Genomic DNA, 27,849 nt, shown 5'->3' with positions numbered 1-27,849 from the left:
AAAAGAAAGACGAATTAAATCCAAAGTAAACAGAAGAAAAGAAATATAAGAATTAGATCAGAAACCACTAAAATTCAAAACAGGAAATCAATACAGAAAAATCAATGAAACCAAAAGTTGGCTCTTTGAAGAGGTCAAAGGAATTAATAAGCTTCTAGCCAGGCTACATTTAAAAATAAGAGAGAGAGAGGACACATATTACTAATATCAGAAAAGAAAAAGAAGACATCGCTACTGATCCTATGGGAGTTAAAAGATAATAAAGAAACTTGTGGAACAACTCTATGTCCACAAATTTGATAGCCTAGATGAAATAAATCAAATTCCTTGAAAGACAATTTGCCAGAACTCAACACAAGAAGAAATAAAATGTTTGAATAGGTTTCTATATATTAAAGAAATTGAATCACTAATAACCTTCCAAAACAAAGCACTAGGCCCAGATGGGTTCACTGGTGAGTTTTACCAAATGTTTAAGGAAGGAATTATACCAGTTCTCTACAAACTCTCAGAGGATTAAAGTAGAGGAAATACTTCCTAACTCCTCCTATCGGGACAACATTACCCTAATACCAATACCAGGCAAAGACATTACAAGAAAACTATAGACCAATATTTTTCATGAACATAGATGCAAAAATTCTCAACAAAATATTGGCAAATCAAACCCAACAATGTATAAAAATAATTCACAATCAAATGGGATTTTATCCCAAGTATGCAAGGCTGGCTCAACATTTGAAAATCAAAGTAACTCATCACATCAATAAGCTAAAAGGGAAAAGTCACATGATCATATCAATCAATGCGGGAAAAAGACCATCATTTGACAAAATCCAACGTCCCTTCATGTAAACTAGGAATAGAGGGGATATTCCTCAACTTGATAAAGACTATCTACAAAAAATCTGTAGTTAACATTATATTCAATCGTGAGAAACTTGAACCTTTACCATTAAGATCAGCTACAAGACAAGGATGTTCTCTCCACTCCTTTTCAATGTCATACTGAAAGTTCTAGCTAATGCACTAAGACAAAAAAAAAAAAAAAAAAAAAAAAAAAAAAATTAAAAGGAATAAGAAGTACACAGTTTATATACGGCTTGGGAAGAAAAACATTAAACTATCTTCTGGACAGGTGACATGATCTTAGAAAATTCAAAAATATTTTACAAACTCGATCTAATTATAGGAAAGTTGCAGGACATAAAGGATGATACACAAAAGTCAATCACTTTCCTATATAACAGCAATGAATACATGGAGTCTGAAGTTAAAAACAATGTCTTTTACATTAGCACCCCAAAAATGAAATATTTAGATATAAATCTAATAAAGTATGTACAGATATCTGTGAGGAAAACTATATAATTCTGGTACATGAAATGAAAATAATAAATAGAGATATTCTATGTTTTTGGATATTTTATCTGTGACTCAGTATTGTCAAACAAGAAGTCAGTTAGTTCTTGACAATATGATCTACAAATTCAATGCAGTCCGAATCAAATCCCACCAAATTGCTTCATGGATATTATCAAAATGATTTTTAAATTTATATGGGGAATCAAAAAGACCCAGAATAGTTAAAACAATATTGTAGGAGAACAAAGTTGGAAGACTGACACTACCCAACATCAAGACTTACTATAAAGCTACAATAATCAAGACAGTGTGGTACTGGCAAAAGAATATACAAATAGATCAATGGAACAAAATACAGAGCCCAGAAATAGAAGCACATAAATACAGTCAACTGATTTTTGACAAAGGAACAAAGGCCATACAATGGAGCTAAAATAGTCTTTTAACAAATTTTGCCGGAACAACTGGACATCGACATGAAAAAAAAAAGTGAATCTAGACACAGAGCTTACACCTTTTACAAATATTACTCAAAATGGCTCATAAACCTTAATGTAAAATGTGAAACTATAAAACTAGACTATAACAAAATCTAGATGATCTTGAGTTAGGCAATGACTTACAACATTAAAGTTGTTACATCATAGTAACTACATACCACAGAGCAACTACATCATAGTTACAACATCAAAGGCACAATTCATGAAAGAAAGAATTGATAGACTGGAATTCATTAATTTAAAGCTCCTGCCTATGAAAGGTAATGTCAGGAGAATAAGACAAGCTGCAGACTGGTAGAAAATATTTGCAAAAGACTTATCTGAAAAAGGATTGTTACCCAAAATATACTAAGAACTCTTAAAACTCAACAGTAAAGAAACAGTCTAATTTTTTAAATGAGTCAAAGATCTTAAAAGAAGATATACTAGTAGCAACTAAGCATATGAAAGATGCTGTACATCATCATGAAAATGCAAGTTCAAACACTAGATACCTATAAGAATGATCAAAATCCAGAACCTTGACAAAATCAAATACTGGCAAGAATGTGGAACAATAGGAACTCTCCTTTACTGCTGGTCAGAATGCAAATTGGTACATCTACTTTGGAAGGCAGTTTCATAAGTTTCTTACAGAACTGAATATGCTTACCATACTATCCAGTAGCCACAATCCTTGGATTTTACCCAAAGGAGTTGAAAGGTTATGTTCACCCAGAAACCTGCACACAGATGTATACAACAGCTTTATTCATACCTGCCAAAAGTTGGGAGCAAGTAAGGTGTCCTTCAGTAGGTGAGTAGATAAATAAACTGTGGTACATCCAGACAATAGAATATCATTCAGCACTAAGAAGAAATAAGCTATCAAGTCATGAAAAGACATGGAAGAACCATAAATGCATGTTACTAAGTGAAAAAACCCAATCTGAGCAAACTACATGCTATATAATTCCAACTATACTATATTCTGGAAAAGACAAAACTACAGAGATAATAAAAAGATCAGGGATTGGGGTGGATGGAAGAATGAATAGAGGAAGCACAGAGGATTTTTAGCCCAGTGAAAATACATTGTATGATGCCATAATGATAGATATTTGTTATATATATGTCCAAACCCAAAGAAAGTACACCACCAAGAATGAACCATAATTGAAACTGTGTTCTTTGGGTGATTACGATGTGTCAATGTAAGCTCATCAGTTGTGACATATGTACCACTCTCGTTGGGGATGTTGATAATGGGGGAGGCTATGCATGTGGCAGGGAGTTAGGAGGTAGCAGAGCAGAGTGTGTATGTGAAACTTCTGCATGTTTCCCTCAGTTTTGCTGTGAATCTTAAATTGCTCTTTAAAAATATAATGCCTTAATAATGGGAGAAGCCACAAACTGGAAGGAAATATTTGCAAGTCTATACAGCATTCGGATCCTAGAATAAAGTTGTTTTATTCAACATCATTTTGTTATAATGTTCATGAAATGCCAGAGGAACTTAACTCTCATTTATATAAATTACCAGATGGTAAACTTGGTTTTGTTATACATATATTGTTTCACTGTAGTGTCAAGAACCTACTGACAACATTAAGTGAGCACTTACTGTATCTGATAAGGGGTCTGTATCCAGGTTATACAATGATCTCTTATAACTCAATAAGGAAAAAAACATCCCATGTAAAATTGAACAAAGATATGAATAGACATTAGACATTTAATCAAGGAGCATATAACAAATGGCAAATAAGCACATGAGAAGATTCTGAACATCATTAGCCATGAGGGAAATACAAACTAAAACCACCTTGCGCTACCTCTATATATGAGCTGGAATGTCTATCATTAAAAAGACAGACCATGCCAGGTTTTGTTGAGGATGTAGAGAAACTGGAATCCTTGTACATTCATACAGAAACGCAAGATTGTACAGCTGCTTTGAACAAACATAAATTTATCACGTGACTCAACAATTCCACTCCTAGAACTCTATCCGAGAGAAAATGAAGACATGCCCACACAAAGACAGGTCTACAAAAAGTCATAGCAACATTTTTCATAAGAACAAGAAATTGGAAGTAAAATGTCAATCATCTGGTAAGTGGGTCAGCAAAATATGGTCTTAATAAAAAGGAAAGAAGTACTGATACATTTAAAAATATTATGCCAGATGCAAAATATTACATATTGTATAGTTCCATTTATATGAGCTGTCTAGAAAACAAATTTATAGAGACAGAAAGCAGGCAAGTAGTTGCCTTAAGGCTGGGGGGTTGGAGTGGGGGTTAACTGCAAATGGGCACCAGGGAATTTGGGGGAGTGATGGAAATGTTCTCAGACTGAATGTGGTGATGTTGCACAATGTAATGGTATGTGAACTCTTTCTCAATATAACTGTTGAAAAAAAGAGAAGTGCTGACAGTTCAAATATATATGTCTTTCTTTTTTCTATTTAAGTTTATAAAATTAAATGTAGTTGGTATGCAATATTATATAGTTATATTAGTTCCAGGTGTACAATAGTGATTCAACATTTTTATACCTTAGAATGTGACCACCACACTAAGTTGAGTAACCATCTGGCACCATGCAAACTTGTCATGACATTATTGACTATACCCCCTTCACCTTTTTCACCCATCCCCCCCAACCACTCCCTCCTGGTAACCATCCCTTTGGTCTCTGTTTCTATTAGCCTTGGTTTTATTTTTTGTTTTGTCATTTGGTTTTATTTTTAAGATTCCATACATAAGTGAAGTCGTAAGTATTTGTCTTTCTCTGTCTGACTTATTTCACTTAACATAATGACTCTAGGTCCATCCATGTTGTCACAAATACAAAATTTCATTTTCTATTGCCACATAATATTCCATCATGTATGTGTATGTGTGGGTATCACATCTTTATCCATTTATCTCAGAAAACACGTGTCGCTTCCATATCTTGGCTATTGTAAATAATGTTGTGGGGTTTTTTTTTTCCAGCTAAATACCTAGAAATGAAATTGCTGGAATGTTTTTTGAGGACTCTCCATAGTTTTCCATAGCAGATATAACAATTTACAGTCCCACCAACAGTGCACAAGGGTTTTCTTTTTTTTACATTCTTGTCAACACGTTATTTATCTATTGAGTTTTTGATAACAGTAATTCTGACTGGTGCGAGGTGATATCTCATTGTGGTTCTCATTTCCATTTTCCTGATGATTAGTGATATTGAGCATCTTTTCATATTTCTGTTGGCCATCTCTATGTCTTCTTTGGAGAAATGTCTTTTCATAGACTGCCCATTTTTTAATCAGACTTTTTTTTTATTGAGTTGTGTTTCTTATATTTGGGGTGGGCAAAAGTGGGCTTACAGTTGTGAGTATGCAAAACACAGATTATTCTTGAATTATTATTTATTAATTGTTGTACAAATATTTTTCCATGTGCATTGTAAACTACTTTCCCTCATTCCTGTATTTTGGATATCAACCCCTTACCAATGAATGGTTTGTGAATATATTCTCCCATTCAGTAGGTTGTCTTTTCATTTTGTTGACGGCTTCCTTCTTTATGCAGAAGCTTTTTAGTTTGATGAAATACCATGTTTATTTTTGCTTTTGTTCCCCTTGCTTGAGGGGATATATCCAAAAAGATATTACTCAGACTGATATCAAGTAGTTTACAAGGAGTTTTATACTTTCAGTCCTTACATTTAAGTCTTTAATCTATTTTGAGTTTATGTTCATATATGATGTAAGAGTATGGGTCCAGTTTCATTTGTTTGCATGTATCTGTCCAGTTTGTCCAACTCCACTCATTGAATGTTATATCATTGTATGTTCTTACATCCTTTGTAATAGAATAGTTGATCACATAAGTAAGCATCTATTTCTGAGCTCTCTATTCAGTTCCATTGATTAATGTGTCTTTTGCTTTGTTTTGGTTTTTGCCAGTACCATTTTTGTTTCAATTATAATAGCTTTGTAGTATAGTTTGAAATCAAAGCACATGATATCTCCAACTTTGTTCTTCTTTCTCAAGATTGCTTTGGCTTACTTATGGTCTTTGTGGTTCCATATAAATTTTTGTGTTACTTGTTCTAGTTCTGATAAGAATTTCATTGTTATCTTGATAAGAATCGCATTGATCTGTAGATTGCTTTGGGGAGTATGTTCATTTTAAAGATATCATTTGTGTCCTCTTCAATTTATTTATTCAATGTTCTATAGTTTTCAGAGTATCTCCTTGGTTAAACTTATTCCTAGGTATTTTATTGTTGAGGCAAATATGAATGGGATTGTTTTCTTAATTTCTTTTTTTTAATTAAAAAATATTTTCTTTGTTTTTACAGATGGGTAAGTGCAATAGAAACATTGATCAGTTGCCTCTCACACACACCCATCCAGTGAACTGACCCACAACCCAGGCATGTGCCCTGACTGGGGATTGAACGAGCAACCTTTTGGTTTGCAGAACGATCCATTAAGACACACCAGTCAGGGCCTTAATTTCTCCTTCTGATTGTTGTTAGTGTATAGGAACACAATGGATTTCTGTTTATTAATTTTGTATCCTGCTACTTTATATAATTCTTTTATTCTATTAATATTTGGTAGATTTTTAGGGTTTTCTATATAGATTATTATGTCATCTGCAAATACTGAATTTTACTTATTCCTTTCCAATTTGGAGGCCTTTTATTTCCTTTTCTTGTCTTATTGCTGTAGCTAGGACTTTCAATACTATATTGAGTAGTAGTAGTGGAAGTGGACATCCTTGTCTTGTTCATGATCTTAGAGAAAAAGCTTTCAGCTTTTTACCATTAAGTATGGTGTCAGCCATGGGCTTTGCTATACATAGCCTTTGTCAAGTTGAGGTAATATTTTTCTGTACCTACTTTAAGAGTTTATATCATAAATGGATGTTGAAGGCTTTCAAATGCTTTTCTGCATCTATTGAGACATCATATGATTTTTATCCTTGGTTTTGTTGATGTGGCACATCACATTAATTGTTTTGTGGATGTTGAACCACTCTTACAGTCCTGGTATAAATCCCACTGGCTCATAGTATATAATCCATTTAATATTCTGTTGAATCTGGTTTTCTAGTATTTTGTTGAGAATTTTGGCACATAGATTCATCAAGATTATTGACTGTAAGTCTCTCTCTCTGTCTGCCTTTCTCTCTCTTTCTCTGTCTTTGCTTTACGTATTAGGGTAATGCTGGCTTCATAGAATGAGTTTGGATGTGTTTCTCCCGCTTCTATTTTTTTGGACTAGTTTAGGATAGGTACTAAATCTCCTTTAAATGTTTGGTGAAATTCACATGTGAAGTAATCCAGTTCTTGGCTTTTATTGTTGAGAGGGTTTTTTTTTTTTTTATTACTGTTTCAATTTCATTGATTCTCTGCTTCCTCCTGGTTTAGTCTTGAAAGGTTGCATGTTTCTCTAATTTTATTTATTCTAGATTGTTTTAATTTGTTGGCATATAATTAACTGTTTATAGAATTATTTAATGATCCTTTGTATTTCTTGCTGTCAGTTGTAATCTCTCTTTCATTTCTGATTTTGTGTTTGTTTTTGCTTGATGAATCTTAGAATAGGTTTGTCAATTTTATTTATTCTTTCAAAGTTTCAGTAATCTTTTCTGTTGTTTTTCTTTGTTATTTTGTTTCTGCCCTGATTTTTGTTATTTCCTTCTACTTACTTTGGGGTTTGTTTATTCTTTTTTTTTTTTCTAGTTTCTTCAGATATAAATTTATATTATTTGGGATTTTTTCTGCCTCTTGAGGTAGGCCTATATAACTGTAAACTTTCCCATATAACAGCTTTTTTTTTTTGCATTCCATAAATTTTATAAAGTTATGTTTTCAGTTTTGTCTCAAGGTAGTGTTTGATTTTCTTTTTGATCCTCCTCTTCCTCCACTTCCTCTTCCTTTTGGAATGCCTGTAATGAAAATGTTAGGGTGAGATCACTTTTACTATCTTTGTTTTTTTTTTAATTTGCTGCTATGATTGGGTAATTTTCACTATTCCATCTTCCAGGTCACTAATCCATTCTTCTGTATTAACTAGTCTGCTGTGAATCCCTTGTAATGCTTTCTTCATTTCAGTTATTATATTCTTCATCTCTGATTGGTTCTTTATTACATTTTCTATATCTTTGTTGAAGTATTCACTGAGTTCCTTTATTGTATGCTCGAATTTGTTGAGCATCCTTATGATATTTTCTTTGAATTCTTTATTGGGTAAATTACTTATCTCCATTTTATTTGGGTTTTTCTCTGGAGTGTTTTCTTGTTCCTTCATTTGGTGCATATTCTTCTATCTCCTCCCCAACCCCACCCCACACACACCTTTTTTTCTTTTACTTTCTGTGTTTATCCCTATGAATTGGATAGCTCTCTCTCCCAGTCCTGAAAGAGTGGTCTCTGTGTAGTGTGTGTGAATAGTTTTGGCAGGTCATTTGTGGTCAAGGCAGCTGTGTGTGGTGTCTGTTCTGTGGCTGGCTTTAAGGCGTGGGTTCTGGGTGGGGCAGCCTGGTGTGTGCGTGCTTCCTTACCCTCTAATCTGGGTCAGTCTACCTAATGTAGATGGAGCTGTTTGTTCACTCTTGGCGTGCCCTGTTGCTTTAGCTGTCTGCGATCAGAGCAGGGTCTGGGTAGGGCTGCTTTGAATGCTTGCCTCTTAACACCCCATCAGCTCTGCCCCCTATGGACAGTGCAGCTCTTCATGCACTCAGCTGTGCCCCTGTCCACAGGAGCGGCCCTGTGTGAGTGCCCTGTCACTTTAAACGTCCACAGTCAAAGCAGGTTATAGGCAGGGCTACTCTTTGTGTCTGTCTCTCAATGCCCGACCAGCTCCACCTTTTCACTGGGTGGGGCAGTCTTGAGTCCAGGCTGAGCTGTATTGTGCTAGTTTTTCACCCTCTCCAGACAGGGGATCCCTGCACACACTCAGCAGTACCCCACTCACACTGCATGGGGTAGCACTCCATGTAGGTACTACAGTTTTGCTAGCTCAGCACTCTCTCTACGAGGGTCAGCCCCATGTAAGCACATAGTGCCCCACTATCTCTGTACTCTCTAGACAGGGTATCCTTGTAAGCAAGTATCACAGTGTTTTTGCTAGTTCCACATTACCTCCAGCTGGGGAGTTCCTTGTGCACATAGCCCAGTGAGTGTGCAAAGCAGGACCCTGCTGTACCTGCTGAAATCAGTTTTCAGGTGGAGGGGCACCTTGTGTGCACTATGGCTCCCTCCTGTTTTTGCTGGATCTAGTTACAGAACCGGTGGCTGGGGACACACTACACAATGCCCTGCAGGTTGGCCGGAGAAGCTGAATGGAGTTCCTCCCCATTACCCATGTGCCAAGGAAATGTAAACAATGGTGCTCACCAGTTCCTCTGGCCCTGTGTTGTTCCCTCAGCTCCTGGAGAGCTCTTGTGGTTTCCCAACTTTCTCTATGCATCCTGTTTTCTTGCTTGCTGTGCAGCTGTTCAATCAGCTCAAAGTTGTCTCTGAGGAGGAATTGCTGTAACTGTAGGTGTACATTTGATGTGCTTCCGGGACGGGACGAGCTCAGCGGCTACCTATGCCGCCATCTTTGACTCATCCCTCACGTGTCTTACCTGTACTAACTGAAGTCTCTGGCTTATTTTCACAAGTTTTTGAGATTTATGAAAACTGATTATAAATATAATTGATTATTCTAGGTCCTGTTTGAAGTTTGCTACACATATTCTTGAACAGAAAACCACCTGGATTCCTTAAACTCCAGCTGGTTGCACAGTGGAAAGGAGGGTCTGAGAACTTAAATTCCAAATCCCTTACCTTGTGCTGTAAGTTTGAGAGAGAAGTTTGATATTTCATTCAGCCACTAAGATACCTTCAGCTGGACTGTCCCTCAATGATTTTCTCTTTCAGGTCAGCATGGCTTCTGCTTTACTCACCCATGTCCTTTGTACACATTATAGAACCAGACTGTATTCTCTCTGCTCCTTTTGAAAACTAACTTTATCACCATCAGATAACATTCCATTCATCAACCATTATTTATCGACGCAATGTTACCTGATGATTCAAGTTTCCTCCCATTGCACAGGAAAAGGAAGATGACAAGATGAAGGTAGAACAGGCTTTTGATCTGGGTTAAATTATCTAGACCTGCTTTTTATTTGCAGCCATTACCTACAAATAGAACCCTTCCTCAAGAAGTTCTAGGGGCAGGCTGAGAACTCTGGCTATGGACTATCCACTAGACAGACAGCTAGCTCCTCCATGGAGGTGGAGAAGGTAGTGTCCTTTTTTCCCCTGAGCCTGGTTTATACATATGTCATTGCTGTAATAAACAGTCACCTTATCTGGCATCTACCTCTGTGTTGAGGCAGAAAACTACTGGTTCTAATGTTTTTCTTGGTGCTACAACAAAAAAAAGCACTGCTGGGTATGTTAGACATTCCAGATTTGCTGAAGTGATTTGCTGATGAAATGTCTACCATTGAAAGAACACTTAGGCTAACACTACCTGAATCTAATGTGGCCAGTGATGTGGATACCTTTCTGTTCAGTCCTACCAAACTGCCACTTTCCACTGCAGATGGGCAACAAGAGAGGAGCAGAGAGTTAAGAAAGGAAACTCAGGATTACTAATCAGTCCCTTTAGGCTGGACACAAATCAAAGGCCATTCATAAAAACAGGGTGGGCAGGGAAGGGCTGTCCAAGAGACACAAGTGGGAATGTGCACAGTTAAGTCTTCAGACTCCAAACCTGTTCATTTCTTCCGAAGCTTGAGGGCCTAGGGAGTGCTGGCATTGAGCAAGACACTGGGAACACAATGGCCAATCAAGACAGAGGCCATTCAGCATCTATATAATTTACAGATCTAGTGGGGACTGGATCAGAGTCACAAAAGTAAACAAATATACACTGTGGCAAGTGCCATAGAAATTCAGTACTTTTTACAAAATAGCCATGGGGATGTACAGTACAGTATAGGAAATGAAGCAAAGAACTTATCTGCATGATCCATGGACATGGACAATGGTGGGGCATTCGCCTAAGGGAGTGGGGATGCTGGGTGGAGGGGGGCAAAGGGGGAAAAATTGAGACAACTGTAATAGCATAATCAATAAAATATAATTAATTCTTATGTTTAAAAAAAATCAGTACTTTATTAAAAGGACATCACCTCTCAGCAAACACACATGTTCAACCATGACCAGGACTTAATTGTCCCCAGCCCTGAAGATGTCACTGTAGGTGTCGGTGATGGAAAATAAACAACATACAATACTTTTATTTACCATCATCATTTTGTAAATACTTGAACGAGTGTTTCTTCTCCAATGAGAAAAAGGCACAAAAGTCAAAATGTGATTTACTTGTTTTATTTTCCTATGTTTCAGTAAAAGATTCAAGAACTGATTGCTGTTATCATAAACTATCTCCTGCCCATATACAATATATATACATTGTTTCTACTTTTTGTCACTGAACAAGGTGATATTATCTTTGTTCCAATTAAAGTACAAATGAAGAGATATTATAAATGAAAAATAAAGGTGGGTGTGGTCTTTTTATTTTCAGACAGTAAACATATATGCACCATCACAAAGGGAAAAACACTGAGGAAACATTTGCATCCACAGGTTAAAAAGTCAAGCAATTAGTACTATTTGAGTCCCTTCAAAAATAGCAAATTTGGAACAATTAGCCATTACTGTGAAAGAAGTTCCTAGTCTTTCATTTTCTTGTCACCACATAGCTATACTAGAATTCAAGCCCTCTTCACAGTGCAAATATAAAAAGGACCAAAGTCAGGGTTTTATGGATTTTTTTGATAAAATATCTCTATTTTAATATACATGTTATAAAAGTACACTAAAAAGTTACTTTAGAGCTCTGGTAAAAGAATTTAATTTTTTTACACATAGAATAATGTACACCCAACTCTAAAGGTATATTTAAGGAAAGCTATTATTGTGACCCCCCAATATTTCTAGCTTAATATTTTATTATAATATTGTTTTACAATCCATGAATTCAGTGTTGCACTCTTATAATTCTCCATTGCAGTGCTTCTTCAATTCTTTTAAAGAAAATGCAAGGGAACTGCATACCTCCAAGGAATTCTTATTGTGCAAATCAAGTTTCAAAACGTGAGCTACTATTACAAAATTTTCATTCTATTGTTAAACTTTGGTATGCTAAATTCTTTTATGATCAACACGTGGAGCTTTTATGAGGAAAATAATGAGATGCTGAAAATTAACTTGTAGGTAGCCTGATTTTAGAAGTGATCATTTCCTCTTGTAATAACATTTCTGATGCCAATTCTAGGTTTTTATGGAATAGGGTGAAATAACGCTGAATGAATACATCCAGTTGTGATGAACTAACTGAATGCATGCCAAACCAAGAAAATACTCTTGGTACCAAGTTTATACCTACTATAATCATGTAGTGCACATGATGAAGCTGCTAGTTATAGAGTTTATCCCAGGAATATTTATAGTGGAACCCAGGCATAGCTAGTCTTTGATTGTAGGTATAGTAGTAGAACAAAAATATAAAATCATTGAAATTTGTTTGATTTAAACAAAAATATTTACTCTTTTCATTAGTAAAACAGTCTTTAAAATACATCTATGTATCCTCTCTGAACATTTAGCCAAGGAGCAATAGGCAATTTTCAAAGGTTTACTGCTGACCCTTCAGTACAGTAAGTATGGCTGTAAGCAGCACACAGCAGCACTAGCTTACTTACAGTCACTGCTAAGAAACGTGTCCTCATCTGGTTACAGGGTCCAGCCCGTCAGAGAAAGCTTTGGCATTTGTGTGCTTTTTGTTCTTGGTGGGCATCACTTCCTGCTTGATTTTCATTCTTGGAAGAAAAACATCAGCTGATGTCCTTAGGTTTTATGACATGATGTGAAAGGAATGGGACAGAGGTTAACTGCTGCCACGGAGTGAGTCTGAAACTGGGTCTCTAGGCAGTTCTTCCTTCTCGACAGGTGAGCGTCCAGTGGGCTACACAGAGAACCAGGAGGGCGGCACCCAGGACACGGACACACGGAACCTTTTCCAGAGGTGGGTCACTCCTGGCCAGCCGGGCACCCTCCCTCTGCCTCAGCTACCACCCCCACTCCCTCCTCTGTACATTGATCTTTCGTGCTCGTGGCTACAAAACTTACAGAAACCAGTTCACAAGGAAACAGGGAAAGTGGAGAACTTGACAGAGAGGTAGCCTGTGCTACATGTCATTGTCTTATGCTGTCTCCTGAGCTGCTGTCACCTGGTGATAATCTATGGAGGATGCATATGTTATGTTCTTCACAGCAGAATTCTCCTTTGTTTCTCTTGACAAGTTTTTGCAATGTTATGTTTTGCAAACAACTTTATAAGAAGTAGAGTTTGATATCAGCCAATAAAGTTAGAAATTTCACCTACCTCTTTTGAATTTCAAACCTACCTAAAAGTGGAATGTTTTCCCCTGGCAAATGATTACTTACTTACTTACTTTGAAAAGTGGACAATCCTCTTTTTTTTGGATACAACTCAGCTCTTCAGAAAATACTTCAAACTAAAAGAGGAGGAAGTACAGGAGAACTAGTTTCCTACTGTGCCTCACATAAAACATTCTGCTGAAGTTGAGAGCAGCTCCAAGTGCAAAAGTAAATATTTGTGCAAAGGGTTCACTGCCAGGGTCAATCTTAAGACATCCTCAATCTACTCATTTTATAGTATTTGATTCTTTAAAACAAGTCTTTTGGATTATGAAAATGGCAAATAAGGGAAAGGAAGTTCATATCAGAAAATACACTTTAGAAAAAGTACAGGATATTTTTATGATGATTTGCTACTTATAACTTAGATCAAGTGTTTGTTCAATATTCACAGTAATTTCAGAGAACACTCATGCCTATAAATCTTCAATCTATTGCATTTTCAACCATTTTTCTGTACATTTACAAAATTTCATCTGTCAGAGCTTTTCTGTAGAATTCCTTATTGTCAATTCAGTCTTTCCCTCTCTGGATCCAGTTATACCTTCAAGGTGGGTTGTAGGATTCCTTTCTCAATGAGATGAGTCTTCAAGGTTTTATATATATTTAACTGTTGTTCTGGTTGAAGCACCAACAACTGCTGTAGCACTTTGCTGGGATTTGGACCCCTGATAACAAAGCAAAAAAGAAAGTTCATGCTACTTTAAGAGAGTCAAAGAAAGCACATACCCACAACTTAAAGAAAACCCTGAATTTAAGTGTAGAGTAACAATCTTTACAGAATTGAAAGAGCTCTTGATCAGAGGTCACTTTAATGCCCAGTGTAGCGTCAACAGTAGGAAAATAACCCCAAATGACTCTCCATTGAGAGGCGTGCAGTCTAGATATGGTAAGAATGCATACACACAAAACCCAGGAACAATGCTGAGCAATACATGTGGAGCAATGCAGATCCAAGCTCTATAAAAAGTCTCAAGGGGCAACCTGAGAATTAGAGGTAGGAATAGATAATGAATCCTGAGATTGACGAAGACACAAAACCTCTCCTGTAAGGAAAGGAGCAAAATTCCTGGTGGGTGAGGATATGAAAATATTCTTTCACTTCTTAGCTTTAAAGAAATTTCAGACAATGGAAGGTATTTTGTTCAAGAAATACCGCAGGGAACTATGAATGTTCAAGAGACAGAACACACAGATTCTGAGCCTAGCACCGAACTCCTACATGGCATCTCCAACAGGTGCCACAGCCTTCATTCAAACAGTCTTAGTAAACCCCACTATAAGAAACAAAAGAAAAGTGGAGGAGGAGGAGAGTCCTGCCCTCCACCCCGCCACCCCCAGCAGTCCCTGTGGGAGGGAATGGGCCCAGGTTGAATTGGAGTGTGCAGGGCCCCTGATACGATGCACTCTCTTCAGCTGGCACAGGGCCCTCACTTCAAGGTCCCCCTTGGGTGAGCTCCGTCATATCCCTGCTCCAGCCCTCATCCTCCCACACATCAGTCACTGGGGCACTCTGAGTCAGGAAAAGTCCAGAACAGGACTCCCACCCTCACACCTTTCCCTGCTCTGACACCCCCTGGGCTCTAGAATTCAACCCATTTATAAATTGGATGTCACCTGTATGATCTTCTTTAGTGCTATTTTGTCACATTCAGAATGAACCTAATTCACATTTTAATATATATTTATTATCCTTTAAAATTTCTACAGTTCACTTGAATAGAAGAGTATAGTTAGTTTACTTTTTGTGAAGAGCAGTTAGTAAAATACAATGGGAAAAAGACATAAGTAATATTTGCAGACTGGTACAGAGAAAGATATTTACAAGGGTAATTAAAGTTATGACTTATAATAAGGACTGTTCAGTTCAAATGGAATTATAGGAAGTAGAAAACCCAGCAACAAAGAAATGCCTGCTATATAGTGATCTCACAGCAAGAATCTGGGATTGAAAAAATTGCACAATACTCAGATTTAGCTATCCCCTGGGCCGCCTCATGCAAATGCCAAAAAACTGCAGCCATGTGTCTCTCACAGCCACAGTCTACTCAAGTCAGGACACAGCTTGTCTTATATTTCTTCAAAAGATTCAGCAACTTTATAACATAAATCCCAAGTAGGGGCCAACAGAGAAAAGGAAGGCTTTTCTAGCAAGTTCAGCTAAATGCAAAGTTGTCAGCAGGTGCTCCCAGCTAGCAGAATCCTGGCACTAGCACTGTATTTCTAATAGTCTAAATATTTGCTTTCAAATGGCATACAACATGGCTCAGCATGACTTCTCTTTCCTGGGAGAAAAGCAGATTCGAAATGGAAGGAAAGAGAAGGGAAGGAGAAGGGGAAGGGAAGGGAAGGGGGAAGGAAAGGGAAGGGAAAGAGGAAGGGAAGAGAAGTGGAAAGGGGAAGGGAAGGGGGAAGGGAAAGAAGAGAAGGGAAGACAAAGGGAAGGGAAGGGAAATGGGAAGGGAAGGGAAGGGGGAATGGAAGGGGGAAAGGAAGGGGGAAGGGAGAAGGGAAGGGGAGAAGAGTATGAGTTAATGCCCTGAAAGCTGACATTTGCTGAAAAGAGAGTTCTGAGGAATTAACCACTAACTGCTAATACTCAAATATATTAGTAAATAAATCACAGAAATAGACTGAATATTCCAAATAAAAAGACAAAGATTGTCAATGGGGTTATTAAAAAAAACAAACAAAATCCAGCTATATGCGTGTTAGAAAATAAAAACATACTTTCAATATAAGGATGGACAAAGAAATACTATGCAAACACTAACCAAAAGAGGCTGATGAAGCTACTCTAATATACTCAACAAAATAGGCTTTAAGCAAGTAATATATAAAGATGGACATAGTAGAATGACATTAGGAGTGATTCAACAGGGAGATATGACAGGCCTAAACGTGTATATTCTTAATACAAACTCAAAATACATAAAGCAAAAATAATTTAAAATAGATAAATTTACAATCATAGTGGGAGGTTTTGACAAAGCTGTATCTTTGTAACTAATTGAATAAGGGGACAGAAAAAAAAAACAGAAAAAAAAAATCAGCAGATTTAGCTAAACTTCACCCAACTGACATATGTAAAACACCAACGAGAAACTGCAGAAAGCACATTTGTTTCATGTGCACATAGAACATGTACCTGAGTAGACACTATATCAATGCATAAAGCAAGTCTCAACAGATGTTAAATACTGAAATAATAAAGAGTATGTTTTCTGACCATAGTGGAATTAAGGCAAAGATCAATAAAGGAAGGAGAATGAGAAAAATCTCCATTTGTTTGCAGATGAGTCAATACACTTCCAAATAATCCATGTGTCAAGGAAGATATAATACTGAGAAAACATATTTGTAATGGAATAATGAAAATACGAATACAACATCTAGGATGAGAATGAAGCAGTACTTCAGAGGGAATTTATAGCTGTAGGTGAGTATATTAGACAATCAATTACATAAGCTTTATCTCAAGAAGTGTTGAGAAAGAATAGCAAAGATGAAGGAATAAAAGATAAAAAATAGACATCAGTGAAATAGAAAATATACAATCAAGTTCAAAATGCCAGAATTTGACTCTTTGAAAAGATTACTGAAATAGATAAACTAACAACTACTCAAGAAAAATATAAACTCCTAACAAGACTACTCAAGGAAAATAAGAACTGTTAGTACAAAAATTATCATGCTGCCAATGGGCATATATTTAAAATGTATATCTAGGGATCTATAAATATACATTTCACTCCAAATAAGTCTATGAAGGAAACACGTGTTTTCCGTGGCTTAGGCACTAGCAGAGAGCATGGAAAATGGATGCGGTTAGCTTTCACACCTCAAACCGGCATTTCAGGACAGACCTAAAATAAGATGCATGAAGCAAGACCTAAAACCAAGAATAAACCGCCCTATAGGACATAGCAATACCCCTCCACTCACCCCACCCCACACAACCATAGTCTCCTGGCTTGTTTTCTTTTTCTCTGTGGCACTTGTAACCACATAACAAGCTATATTCATTTGTTTCTTGTCCACTTTGCCCCTTCTCCCTCCAACTCTCCAATAAGAATATAAGCTCCGAGGGCAGGGACTTAGTTTGATTTGTTCTTAGCAACATTCATGTCTAGAACATTTCTCAACACATAACAGGTCCTCAAGCAACAATTGGTGAATTACTGGATGAATAACTATGTCCTCCTTTTTAATTCTTCATATTCACTATCATTGCCATACCCACAATTGAGAACTAAATCTTCTGATGTTTCAATCTAGTACCATCCATGTTAAATGGATTTTAACTTGGCCCTATAAAGACCATAACATATGCTATATTTTGAAGTTCAAATGTACATAAAATAATTATAATTTAACCATACTGCTCAGGGCTACCATGTGACTGACACAGCTCCAGGGGCCACTGCTCCCTTGCGACATTATCAATCACCACTGACAGAAAAAGTAACTCACTCAAACTAAGGCCTACAGAAATAAAAACTTGAAGAAATCAAATATGAAAACATCTTCTTAAAATCTAAAAGTACCTTATAAAGCTTGTGATGTAGACGTGCACAAACGTTGCCATCAAATACTGACAATCAAATCTGTCCATTATCCCGCCATGCCCAGGGATGGTGTTTGCAAAATCCTTCAAAAACAAACCAACAGATTAGCAAATTTTCAAAAAAAGCAATCGCTATAAAATTCTTAGCTGAAAATGTAACTTTGGCATCATGGACACTTCGGAAAATAATTTACTATTGGAATTTCCCACTAAATACAAACTTATTAGAACATGTCTAACAGATCAAAACCACATTTTTGAATACATGTTCCTGTTAGAATAATTACTGAATTGACCAGAAACATTCAGATAACACTAAATAAATATTAATTAAATCTAGCACTTTTTTAATTGACAAAACTTTTTCTAAATCAAAAGAGCTATCAGCTATTACTAATCTAATATTTTTATAGTCTAGTTTTCTGTTTAAGCAGAAACTACCTGGGTAGCTATTTTACTGTTGTTGACAGATGTACATCTGGTTCTAACTCATATTTATCCTAATAATTCTGACTCTGAAATAAACTACTATGATAAATATTTCTTCTTTTTTAAGCACTGGGGTAAAAAGAAGATCAAAATAGATCAATCATTTGGGACACATTAGTCCATTAAATTGAAGGAATGGTTAGTAAACCTCTGCAAATTGATTGTACAGATATATCCATATTTCTCTGTGCCCAGGAAATGGCAATGACTAATTTCCTCTTCTAGTTTACTCAGGCAACCTGAAAATATCTAAAATGCAACAGCAATTACACCTTCATTTCAGACATGCAAAAAAAAAAAATCTCACTATTTAACAGGAAACCTTGGACTGGAGACCATTAAAGAAAATATCATTCTGCCCTGGGTGGTGTGGCTCAGTGGATTGAGTGCTGGCCTATGAACCAAGGGTCGCTGGTTCGATTCCCAGTCAGGGCACATACCTGGGTTGAGGGCCAGGTCTCCAGTTGGGGGCACATGAGAGGCAACCACACATTGATATTCTCTCCCACTCTTTCTCCCTTCCTTCCCCTCTCTCTAAAGATAAATAAAATCTTTTTTTAAAAATATCATTCTAAATATAACACTTCTATGTTTAAAACAATTATTGAGAAAATCTTTGGTAAATTTTTCGCCAACACATTTTCTTCCTTATCTGGCCTCCTAACCAAAGCAACTCAGTTCCACTTTGCTGTGTGCAGCCCTCACAGGACACCTGTCACCCATGGCAGTTGCTGTGGTTCTTCGTGGATACGTATCATCTCCCCTAGGTGATGCACTGAGCACCTTGAGAACAGAAACCTCATCTCCTACCCCTTTGCATATTGCATCCCAGTTTACTTAACTATCTGCCCCATTTCAAGTCCTCACTGAGTTCACTCATTTCCCTGGCTTCTGGGGCCCTACGTAATCTGGCCCCACCAACCTCTGCAGTCTGATCAGCCGCACTGTTCTTACTCCCTTCCAACAGGCAACTTAGTTCCTCCATGCCTTTGCACTTGCTAGAACTTTCTTCCTAAAATTTCTCTGTAGGACTCATTTTCTTCCTTTTCTCAGATCCCAGCTCAAATGCCACCTCTTCAGAAAGGCCTGCCCTCTCTAACTTCTAATAGCACAACATTCAATCTTAACTTAGGGAAGCCACGTAAGGAGAACTGAGATAACAGGGCAAATGTATGTCACTTTATGAGAATCTAACTTAAAACATAGGGGTAATTTTAATTTTTTAAAAGAGTTTATTTATTCATTTCTAGAGAGGGGTAGGGAGGGAGAAAGAGAAGGAGAGAAACATCTATTGGCTGACTCTTGCACACCCCTAACCGAGGACCTGGCCTGCAACCCAGGGATGTGCCCTGACTGGGAATCAAACCAGTGACCTTTTGGTTCACAGACCAGTGCTTGACCCACTGAGCCACACCAGCCAGGGTGAACATAGGGGTAATTTTAAGTATCTGAGACAGGGATCAGCAAACTATGTCCCACAGAATGAATTCAGTCCACTGCCTGTCTTTGTAAATGAAGTTTTATTAACTACTTACAAAATAAATAATATGCCCACCCATTGACATATTATCCTCCAGGCTTTCATACAACAATGGCAGAAATTCAGAGTTGAGTAGTTAAGATATGATCAATAAACATGAGTTTACAAAAAAGAGTTTGCTGACCCCTGATCTGGTAGAATGGACAGTTACATATCCAAAGGCTTCCCTGTCTGTCCCTTGAAGTGAGGCTGTGGCAAGACACTAATTTCAGACAATTCCTGGCTGGATTCTTGGATGAGCACTTGAAAGACCAAGATTCTGTGCTTGTCCCAACATTAAGTAACACATGCCATTTTGCCATTTCTATAAAAGAGGCTGACAAGACATGGCTTGACCAAAACCTAACAAGAAAGAATATACTCAAATCAACCAGGAAGCATTTCTGTGAGGCTGAAACCAATGGTTTTTGCCCAGAGGCTTAATGTGTAGGGCCAATAGAGAACCAAATTCCAACTACATTATATTCTCTAGTTATATCCTCTAATGAGGTAACAAAGAACACACCTTGATTTTGAAAGCTCTTTTGAATCCGCTGGCAAAGAAGCCTCCAAATGGACCAATCAAAGATGCAAATGTTGAAAAAGCAATGCTGTGGATCTGGAAAGGATACAAGCTCACTGTTTCCTATGGAAGAAAAAAGAGGGGAGTGATTGGGGCTAAGTGCATTAAAATTGTATTTGAGTATGCCACCTAAACTAAGAACCATGATATGAACAGTAAGTCAAAGCATTTATCACATTTTTGCTAATTTCACAGCCTTTTGGGATCATGGGAGAAAAATACATTGTGATCACGCATGATCCTCCTCTACTTAGCCAGCCCCTCTGTTCTCTCTGCACACCACTCACAGCTCTTGGCACACTGGAGGCCTGCAGCTCGCAGTCTACGGACTTGAGGTACAGACTTACCAAGAATCATTTCGGTCAATTTCTGAATCTTTTACCAGTAGTACTTTGTTTTTTTAATTACATAATACTTTTAAATTTTGTATTTTATTTCACCTTAATATTATATGATAAAGTGAGGGGAAAGTTGGTTTGTCTCTTAATACTAAGTGCTGTGGGAGCACATGAAAATAAGTTGGAAAATAAGTTGCTTTTAAAAGTATACCAAAATGTCCATCAGCAAGACAATTGTAAAAGATTTGTGGAGATCATAAAAATTGAGAATTCTGCAAATTGTTTTCTTGCTCCACTTTAAATAAACTGAAACTACAAACTGTAGACAATGCATAGTGGGTGTGGTTTTATAACGATCATTCAGAACACCAATCTTTGGACCTGTTTTCAAACCTAATCAAAGGTTAGTAGTATCAAGTTTTATAGCAGGTAATAGATGGCTTGGACATTGGAAAAAAAATTTTTGGAATCCATGTATTGAGCACTCAAGAAGAGAAATAATTTATTGGTTATCCTCCTCTCAAAAGTTAAGGACTTTAAAATGTTTCAGATACACACATGTACCTGTGTGTAGACACACAATTATTTATTCCCCATTTTAAGTAATGACCGGCCAGTCCTGACTGCATACATCAGCAGGGTTCTACTGGCTAGCATGTCAATATCCGTTGGTGTAAGACCTCAAGGTTGCCTTTAAAAGGCAGCAGTTTGCTTTTGGAAGGGAAACTGCTTTTCTTAATAAGTTATTGGTGTGATATTGATTGAAGCTTTTATATAGGTTTCAGGTATATAGTTCTATAATACATCATCTGTACACTATATTGTGTGTTCACCACCCTAAGTCTCTTGCCACCACCATTTGTCTGACCTCTATCCTCTCTACCTCCCCCTACCGCCCTTTCCCTCTGGTAATCATCATGCTATTGTCTGTGTCTTTGAGTTTTGGACTTTTTGTTCTGTTTTTTTGTTTCTTTGTTTGTTTGTTGTGTTTAATCCCTTTGCCTAGGAAACTGATTTTTAGAAGTAGTACCTTTCTGTACTATTATAGTAAAGGTCCCATAAAAAAAAAATTTTTTTTTGAAGGAATCTTTGAGCTGGTGAATTTTAATGAATGTTTTAATTGAGTCAATTCATGCTAGTTACATGTGAAACTTACCGTAACACATTCAATTTGTAGACACCTAAGAAATATTTTTAAATGTTTTCAAAACAAATACAGTATAAATTATCATCACTATTCAAACCATTAGGCAAGTAAATTCCTAATAAACAACAGGTTTAGATGGTAATATTCATTTTGTGTTCAAGAAAGGGAAATGACAAAGTGCTAGAATGTATTATTGATGCTAAGCAGATAGTGAAACCACTTATGTATCATAGAATTAAAAATTCTAAAGAAGTCAATTTCTTATAAAAATCTTAATCTTTGGGATAAAGGATCCATGTCCACATTTATCTTACCTGTCTCAACACTGACTTCAGAAAGGGAGGAAGTGAATAACTATGAAGCTGGAAAAGTTCTGAAGGTTCACATTCGGTAACGAAAGAGTTTACATCACTTCGGTATTCCACTGGACAGACAAAGTACTGGTATTTGGATAACACATAGGCGGCCTGAATAACAAAGCAAGAGCTCATGAAACATTGAATGAGAAAAAGTGTGTGTGTTTTGCTTCAGCACAAAGGCCAGAAATAGAATGCCAAAGCTTCTTTACATTCACATTTTGCTATGTATTCTCAAAGTTCAACAGTCAAACCAGACCCAATAAAAGACTTTGAAAAGCCATTGGAAAACCAAAGGCATTTTGGAAATCAATGAGATTATCTCTCTATGACCATAGTGAAAAGAGAGAAGGGGAAAGAGAAAAAGAAGCTGATTTAATCAATCAAACAAGGATTACAGCAAGTTTTGACTTAATTCTAAAGTACACATAATTAATGTTAGCAGAAGCTAACAATTATTAAGGTATGGAAGAGTACAGAACTGAAGTTTTTTGCATAAATGTTATATTCATTCCATCAATTAATAAATAACCAGTGATTTTAAATATATACTATAAAAATAGCACAGATGAAAAACACCATTGTTCTTAACCAACCCAGAAAACGTTGACCAGATTACTGCAATTTTTAATGTAGCTGCTATTAACCATGGAAGAAAATACATATAATCAAAGTATTTTATTTTAAATTTAAATTGTTAGACAACAGTCTATTCTCTCTTCTTCTGCAGCCATTCACCTTATTATATTGCTCAAGAATGGTTAATAGAAGTGCAAACTGACACTAGGAATGGTAATAAACTGATTTTTGCTTCTACCCGTGTTCTCAAAATTATTTATTAAAAAATATATCATGTTCTTCCTCACTATTTTTGTCATGCATTACATTCTTACAGGGTAGCTGTTTATTTTCTTCCAATGATATTGCTGTTCTTATAGTATTTCTAAATTAGTCTTTAATAATAATAAATTCTTGCAGTATTACTTAACTTAATAATGTTCTAATTCTCCCTGCTTTATAATGTATACACTTTGGACAGGATCAAATCCCTTTTCATTATTCTGGTTATGAATTATTATCTCGTCAATATTCTACAACACAAACACTGATTCATTTTATCAAATCCTATTGAAATTTTCATTGAGAATGAACTAAACCTGCAAATTAAAAACAGGAATTATGACAGCTTCCCACCCGAGAACCTGATATGTTTTCATTTATCTGTATATTTGCTCTCTGTCAAAGGTCTGTGTTGTTTTGAGTTACTCTATATTTGGCTATAGAATATATTCTGGAACTGTCAGGGGCTACACTCTTAAAAAATTAAACTTCCTAACAGTCATTTTTTAAATATATATTTATCCTATACCAGCCATTTTACTTTATTGATTCTTATGAGATAACTTTTAACAAAAATCTACATTCCATAACTGTAAACTAATTCTTAAAACATTAACAAGACCCATTGTTCATGGACAAAAGAGAATATCAATTATTTTTAATGAACTTTCCCTGTACGTCAGGCTCACAGCAATAAGCACTTGCTAAGCCAAACAGCATCGTGTGTGAAGGAGGCACAGCTCTTCAACATCATTTGTATTCTCTGCTTTTACTCAAGGCGACCACCTGTCCCGGGCACATGTGTCCCCCACAAGGCGGAACAGCTGCTCAGGACTGCCAAAAGCAAAACAGCACAACAAAGGGTCTCAGGCCTAACGGTGCATTAGAATCAACTGGGGGAGTGAACTGACCTGGGACAGGGCTGCGACACAGATTTTGAATAAACTCCCCAGGTGACTCTCATTGGAAGAGTTAGTGGAGTACAGAATAGTGTTTGTTAGGTGGGTTTCTATAAATACATTATTAGCATTTTGTGGATTAATGCTTTTAGGTTTAGGATACACTGATAAACTTGCTCCCATTTTTCAAAATAGAAATAAAATAAAAATCTTAGTAAAACTCACAATGAATCCAAACACGACTGTCGAAAAGAAACCACCAATAAAGCCTTCCCAAGTCTTTTTAGGAGACAACTAGAAAAGGCAAATAAAATTTAAAGAGTTAGTGTACTCACAAAACACACAATCCAGATGCAAATCTCTGTTCAGTGAATTCCCACAGTACCTTGTACATCCCTTCTTTTTCCTTCTTGGAATGGCTTTGCAACCCTTTCTTCCCATTCCATGATGCCAATTTATTTGCAAATTGCTCTAGTAGTACCTAACACATATTAGGCCCTCAAACATCAGACATACAGCAAAAATAGAATGAGGATAACTAAACATGGACATTGCAGCACACAGGTTTCCATGTATTCCCAAGGCCATGCAGACAACAGACCTCCTTCTGAAATGGCAAAACAGTCCACAGACCCAGATGCAGTATTTGCTCTCCAAGTATTTGCATATCCTTCTCCCTTTGGTCACAATCTGTGTCTGTCTCCATGAAGAACAAAAGTGTTGTACTTCTAAGAACAGACTGCCAGTTTCAGATTAGAGCAGTTGTTTCTCAGTCGATGAGGCTTTCAGGTAGAAAAGTCTGGAGGGGTGTCTAGAATCTGGTGATGCAGGGGCAGAAGGGAAACATGTGACAGTGGACTGAACTGACTGCCTCAGTGGCCTGTAAAGCAAGCACTCATGCATTATGGGCAGTTGGTCGTCAGATCAGTGATGGCATCTGTGATTATCCTTTCAGTGAAACAACAGCAGCACAAGCCAAATGAATATCGCAAGGAGGTTTCTGCAGACAGAAATGGGTAATAGCTAAGCTGCATGAGCTCTTTATAGACCTCTTGTGGTGTTCATAAAGCCCAAAGTCAAGAGGGTTGGCATAAATGGTTTCTTGACAATTCTGAGATAGCAAAGGGACTGGCATATACCTTCTCCTAGGACACTCCAGTATTATTGTCATGAAGTGGGAATTCACTGAAATTCAAAAGTGCCTGCTGATTATTTTAAAGATAGCTTATCAAATTAAATTCTTCCATAGCATATTGATCTAGGGGTGAACTTAATTACACCTGAATATATTACGCAACTAATCCAGCCTCATAAATTCATTAGAAATCTATGTTCAAATATAAGACAGTGAGAGTCTTTTACAGCCATAACCGCTTGCTTCCTAAGCTAGAAACTGCTCAGCTGGTATAGAAGTCTTGAATCACTTGCTCTTGTGCTGAAGGAGCTTCAGAAACTCCAGAAAATAGTTTGCTTGTACCCTAGGGCTCACCCTGAGGCTATGTGCTGCACTGCTATGTGGGTAAGAATTTGTGGAAGGTTTTAAAGAACTGGTTTCTTTCTTTCTTCCCCCAAATGAGAACTGATAACTTAATTCATTTCCTTCTTTGCCTCCTGACTGTCCAAAGAACCAAATATATCTAAGGCAGAACACGTGTACTTTCCCTGATTTTATCTTTCCTTATTACTGACGTTTTCAGTATTTAATTGTAGGGCTTCAGTTTTTTTTCAAGTGAGTTCGAGTATGTGAAGATGGTGCAATGTACACTTTCAAAACGTTTGGAAAAGGAGGGGATGGATGAGACAGTGGAGGAGGAGCAGAGTCAAAGAAAGGCTTGTTTGGGAAATCACGCAACAGCTGAAGGAAGAAACCAGCAGAAAGAGGAAGTGAGCCTTCATGGGAGAAAGGACAACTGGTGGTGTCAAGCCCACACTGAGGAGCCAACAGAGTGTTCACTGGAGAAGCCAGATGACAGCACGGAAATGTGGCTCGCTGCCCCTGCGCTCTGACTGCTGAGTGCAGCTCAGGGAAATCAGAGCCCCTGGGCCATCAAAAATGAGCAACAGCCCCAAGTTGGAAATTTTCTCCAGTGGCTAATCTTTATGGTTATGGTAGTAGCTTGCTTCTGATATTTTTTAATTACCTTAATTAGTGGAGTTCTCCCCAAAAAAAATCCAAACAGATAAGCAGTTATGTCATTGCAGATAACACTTGATATTGGGACAAGGAACCTTTTAAAAAGTCAGAAAAATTCATATGATTAAGTTACAAATATTTATACAGTTTATGACTCATAATGGACCGATATAATAACCCTTTGAATTATACTGCACACTAGACTAGTCCAGAATGTTACACTTGCCAAAACATTATTAAAAACATTAAATATCAACTAAATTTGCCTATTTAGCATTTAAGCAGAGCAAAATCTATAAGCATAGAAGAATATTACTGAGAAGATACTAGTCAATTTAATTTTAATATTAAATAATCAATTTCTATAGCTATGGACTTTTAAACTTCAGTTTTATGAAGAACAGATTATAATGGTATAAAGAATTTATTAAAAGCAGCCTTTCAAAATGTAAGTGAGTCATTTGACTTAGATTAAGAGTATAATTTGATAAATTTATACCAAGCTCTTAATACAAATTCTTTTTCAGGAAAAATTATTAATTTCAATTCTATCTTAGTCTACAGTTGCATTAAACCCTTCTATACAAAATCTAATCTTGTAACTTCCTCCCATCAATTAAAAGTTTTTATACACAAACAAACACATATACCCTTGGCTAAAAAAACACAAAGCTGTCAAGGAAACTTTTTACAAAACCACTTGTAAAGAATTTTAATGTCTTCTTTAAAATGTGGGGAAAATATGGTCAGATTTCTTAAAATCATTCCTCTTCACTCTAATTTTTAACTAATAATTTTTATAATTTTAAACTAACTTTTAACTTGCAAAAATGCTTTCTGAATCTGCAAGCCACTGCAGATTTATAGGAAGTAACACCATACATCTGAAATTTAAACACCTACTCCTATACACAGAGAAGAACCTACCCAGCTTTCACCTAGAGAAAATGCATTGCCAGCACACTGTTGGCAAGCAAACTTCCACATTCTTTTTGCATTACACGTAAATAAGATGCTCTTTTATAAGCTAGGCTTTGTAAAAAAAAAAAAAAAAGAAGAAGAAAAGAAAAAAAAAAGCCTTAAAATGTAGTAAAACCTGAAAATGTAATTAATTGTTTGGAATGTTTATAAGGACAGTCTTCATTTTATTTGGAACCTGAATAAGGAATATTCCCAGTTAACTAGGCATTTGTCTACAGATGTCAAATACTAAAATAAACAAAACTCAGTAAGGAATTTTAATGGAATAGAATGACAACAAAGAGTACATTTTAGTAGAAATCTGTAAAATACTGTTCAATGTGAAAGAGCCTTAAAAATGTTATGATGTAAATATAAAGTAGTGTAATTCTGTCCCCTTACCATATCATGCCTTCAAACAGATTTTGGATGACAAGATGTGACTGAGTAACTGTTATCAGTAAAGTGACATGAGTCCATGCGAACTGTTAATAGCCCAAACAACACAATTAGTGAACACAACTGATCAGTGCAGCCCAGGAAGCAACAGCAATTTTTAAACGCAAATTTCTAGCAAAATTTCTAGCATGATTTTTGGTTACATTTTAAGATAAAGTCATACAAAATAAATGCAGTTAGCAAATTATGTTCATTTTGGT

The 27,849-nt window shown here is 36.6% G+C and overlaps 1 protein-coding gene across 1 annotated transcript in view; it reads right to left on the bottom strand.

Moving 5' to 3' along the window:
• Nucleotides 1–13,675: 13,675 nt before the first annotated feature.
• CDS1 (CDP-diacylglycerol synthase 1) overlaps nt 13,676–27,849 on the bottom strand; it is a 61,868-nt gene continuing 47,694 nt past the window's right edge. Inside the window, exons 7-13 of the mRNA XM_090266253.1 lie at nt 27,593–27,675; nt 26,238–26,325; nt 24,322–24,390; nt 22,316–22,468; nt 20,460–20,579; nt 17,906–18,009; nt 13,676–14,026 (exon numbers count right to left, since the gene is read on the bottom strand). Coding sequence (XP_090122379.1) covers nt 13,897–14,026; nt 17,906–18,009; nt 20,460–20,579; nt 22,316–22,468; nt 24,322–24,390; nt 26,238–26,325; nt 27,593–27,675 — 747 coding nt within the window. The 3' untranslated portion in view covers nt 13,676–13,896. The remainder of the gene's footprint in view (nt 14,027–17,905; nt 18,010–20,459; nt 20,580–22,315; nt 22,469–24,321; nt 24,391–26,237; nt 26,326–27,592; nt 27,676–27,849) is intronic.

The sequence above is a fragment of the Furipterus horrens genome, unplaced genomic scaffold, assembly GCF_987537825.1.
Source record: "Furipterus horrens unplaced genomic scaffold, mFurHor1.1.pri manual_scaffold_2, whole genome shotgun sequence".
NCBI lineage: Eukaryota > Metazoa > Chordata > Mammalia > Chiroptera > Furipteridae > Furipterus > Furipterus horrens.
Note: the sequence above shows the minus strand (reverse complement) of the source record. Positions and strands in the feature narration are given on the sequence as shown.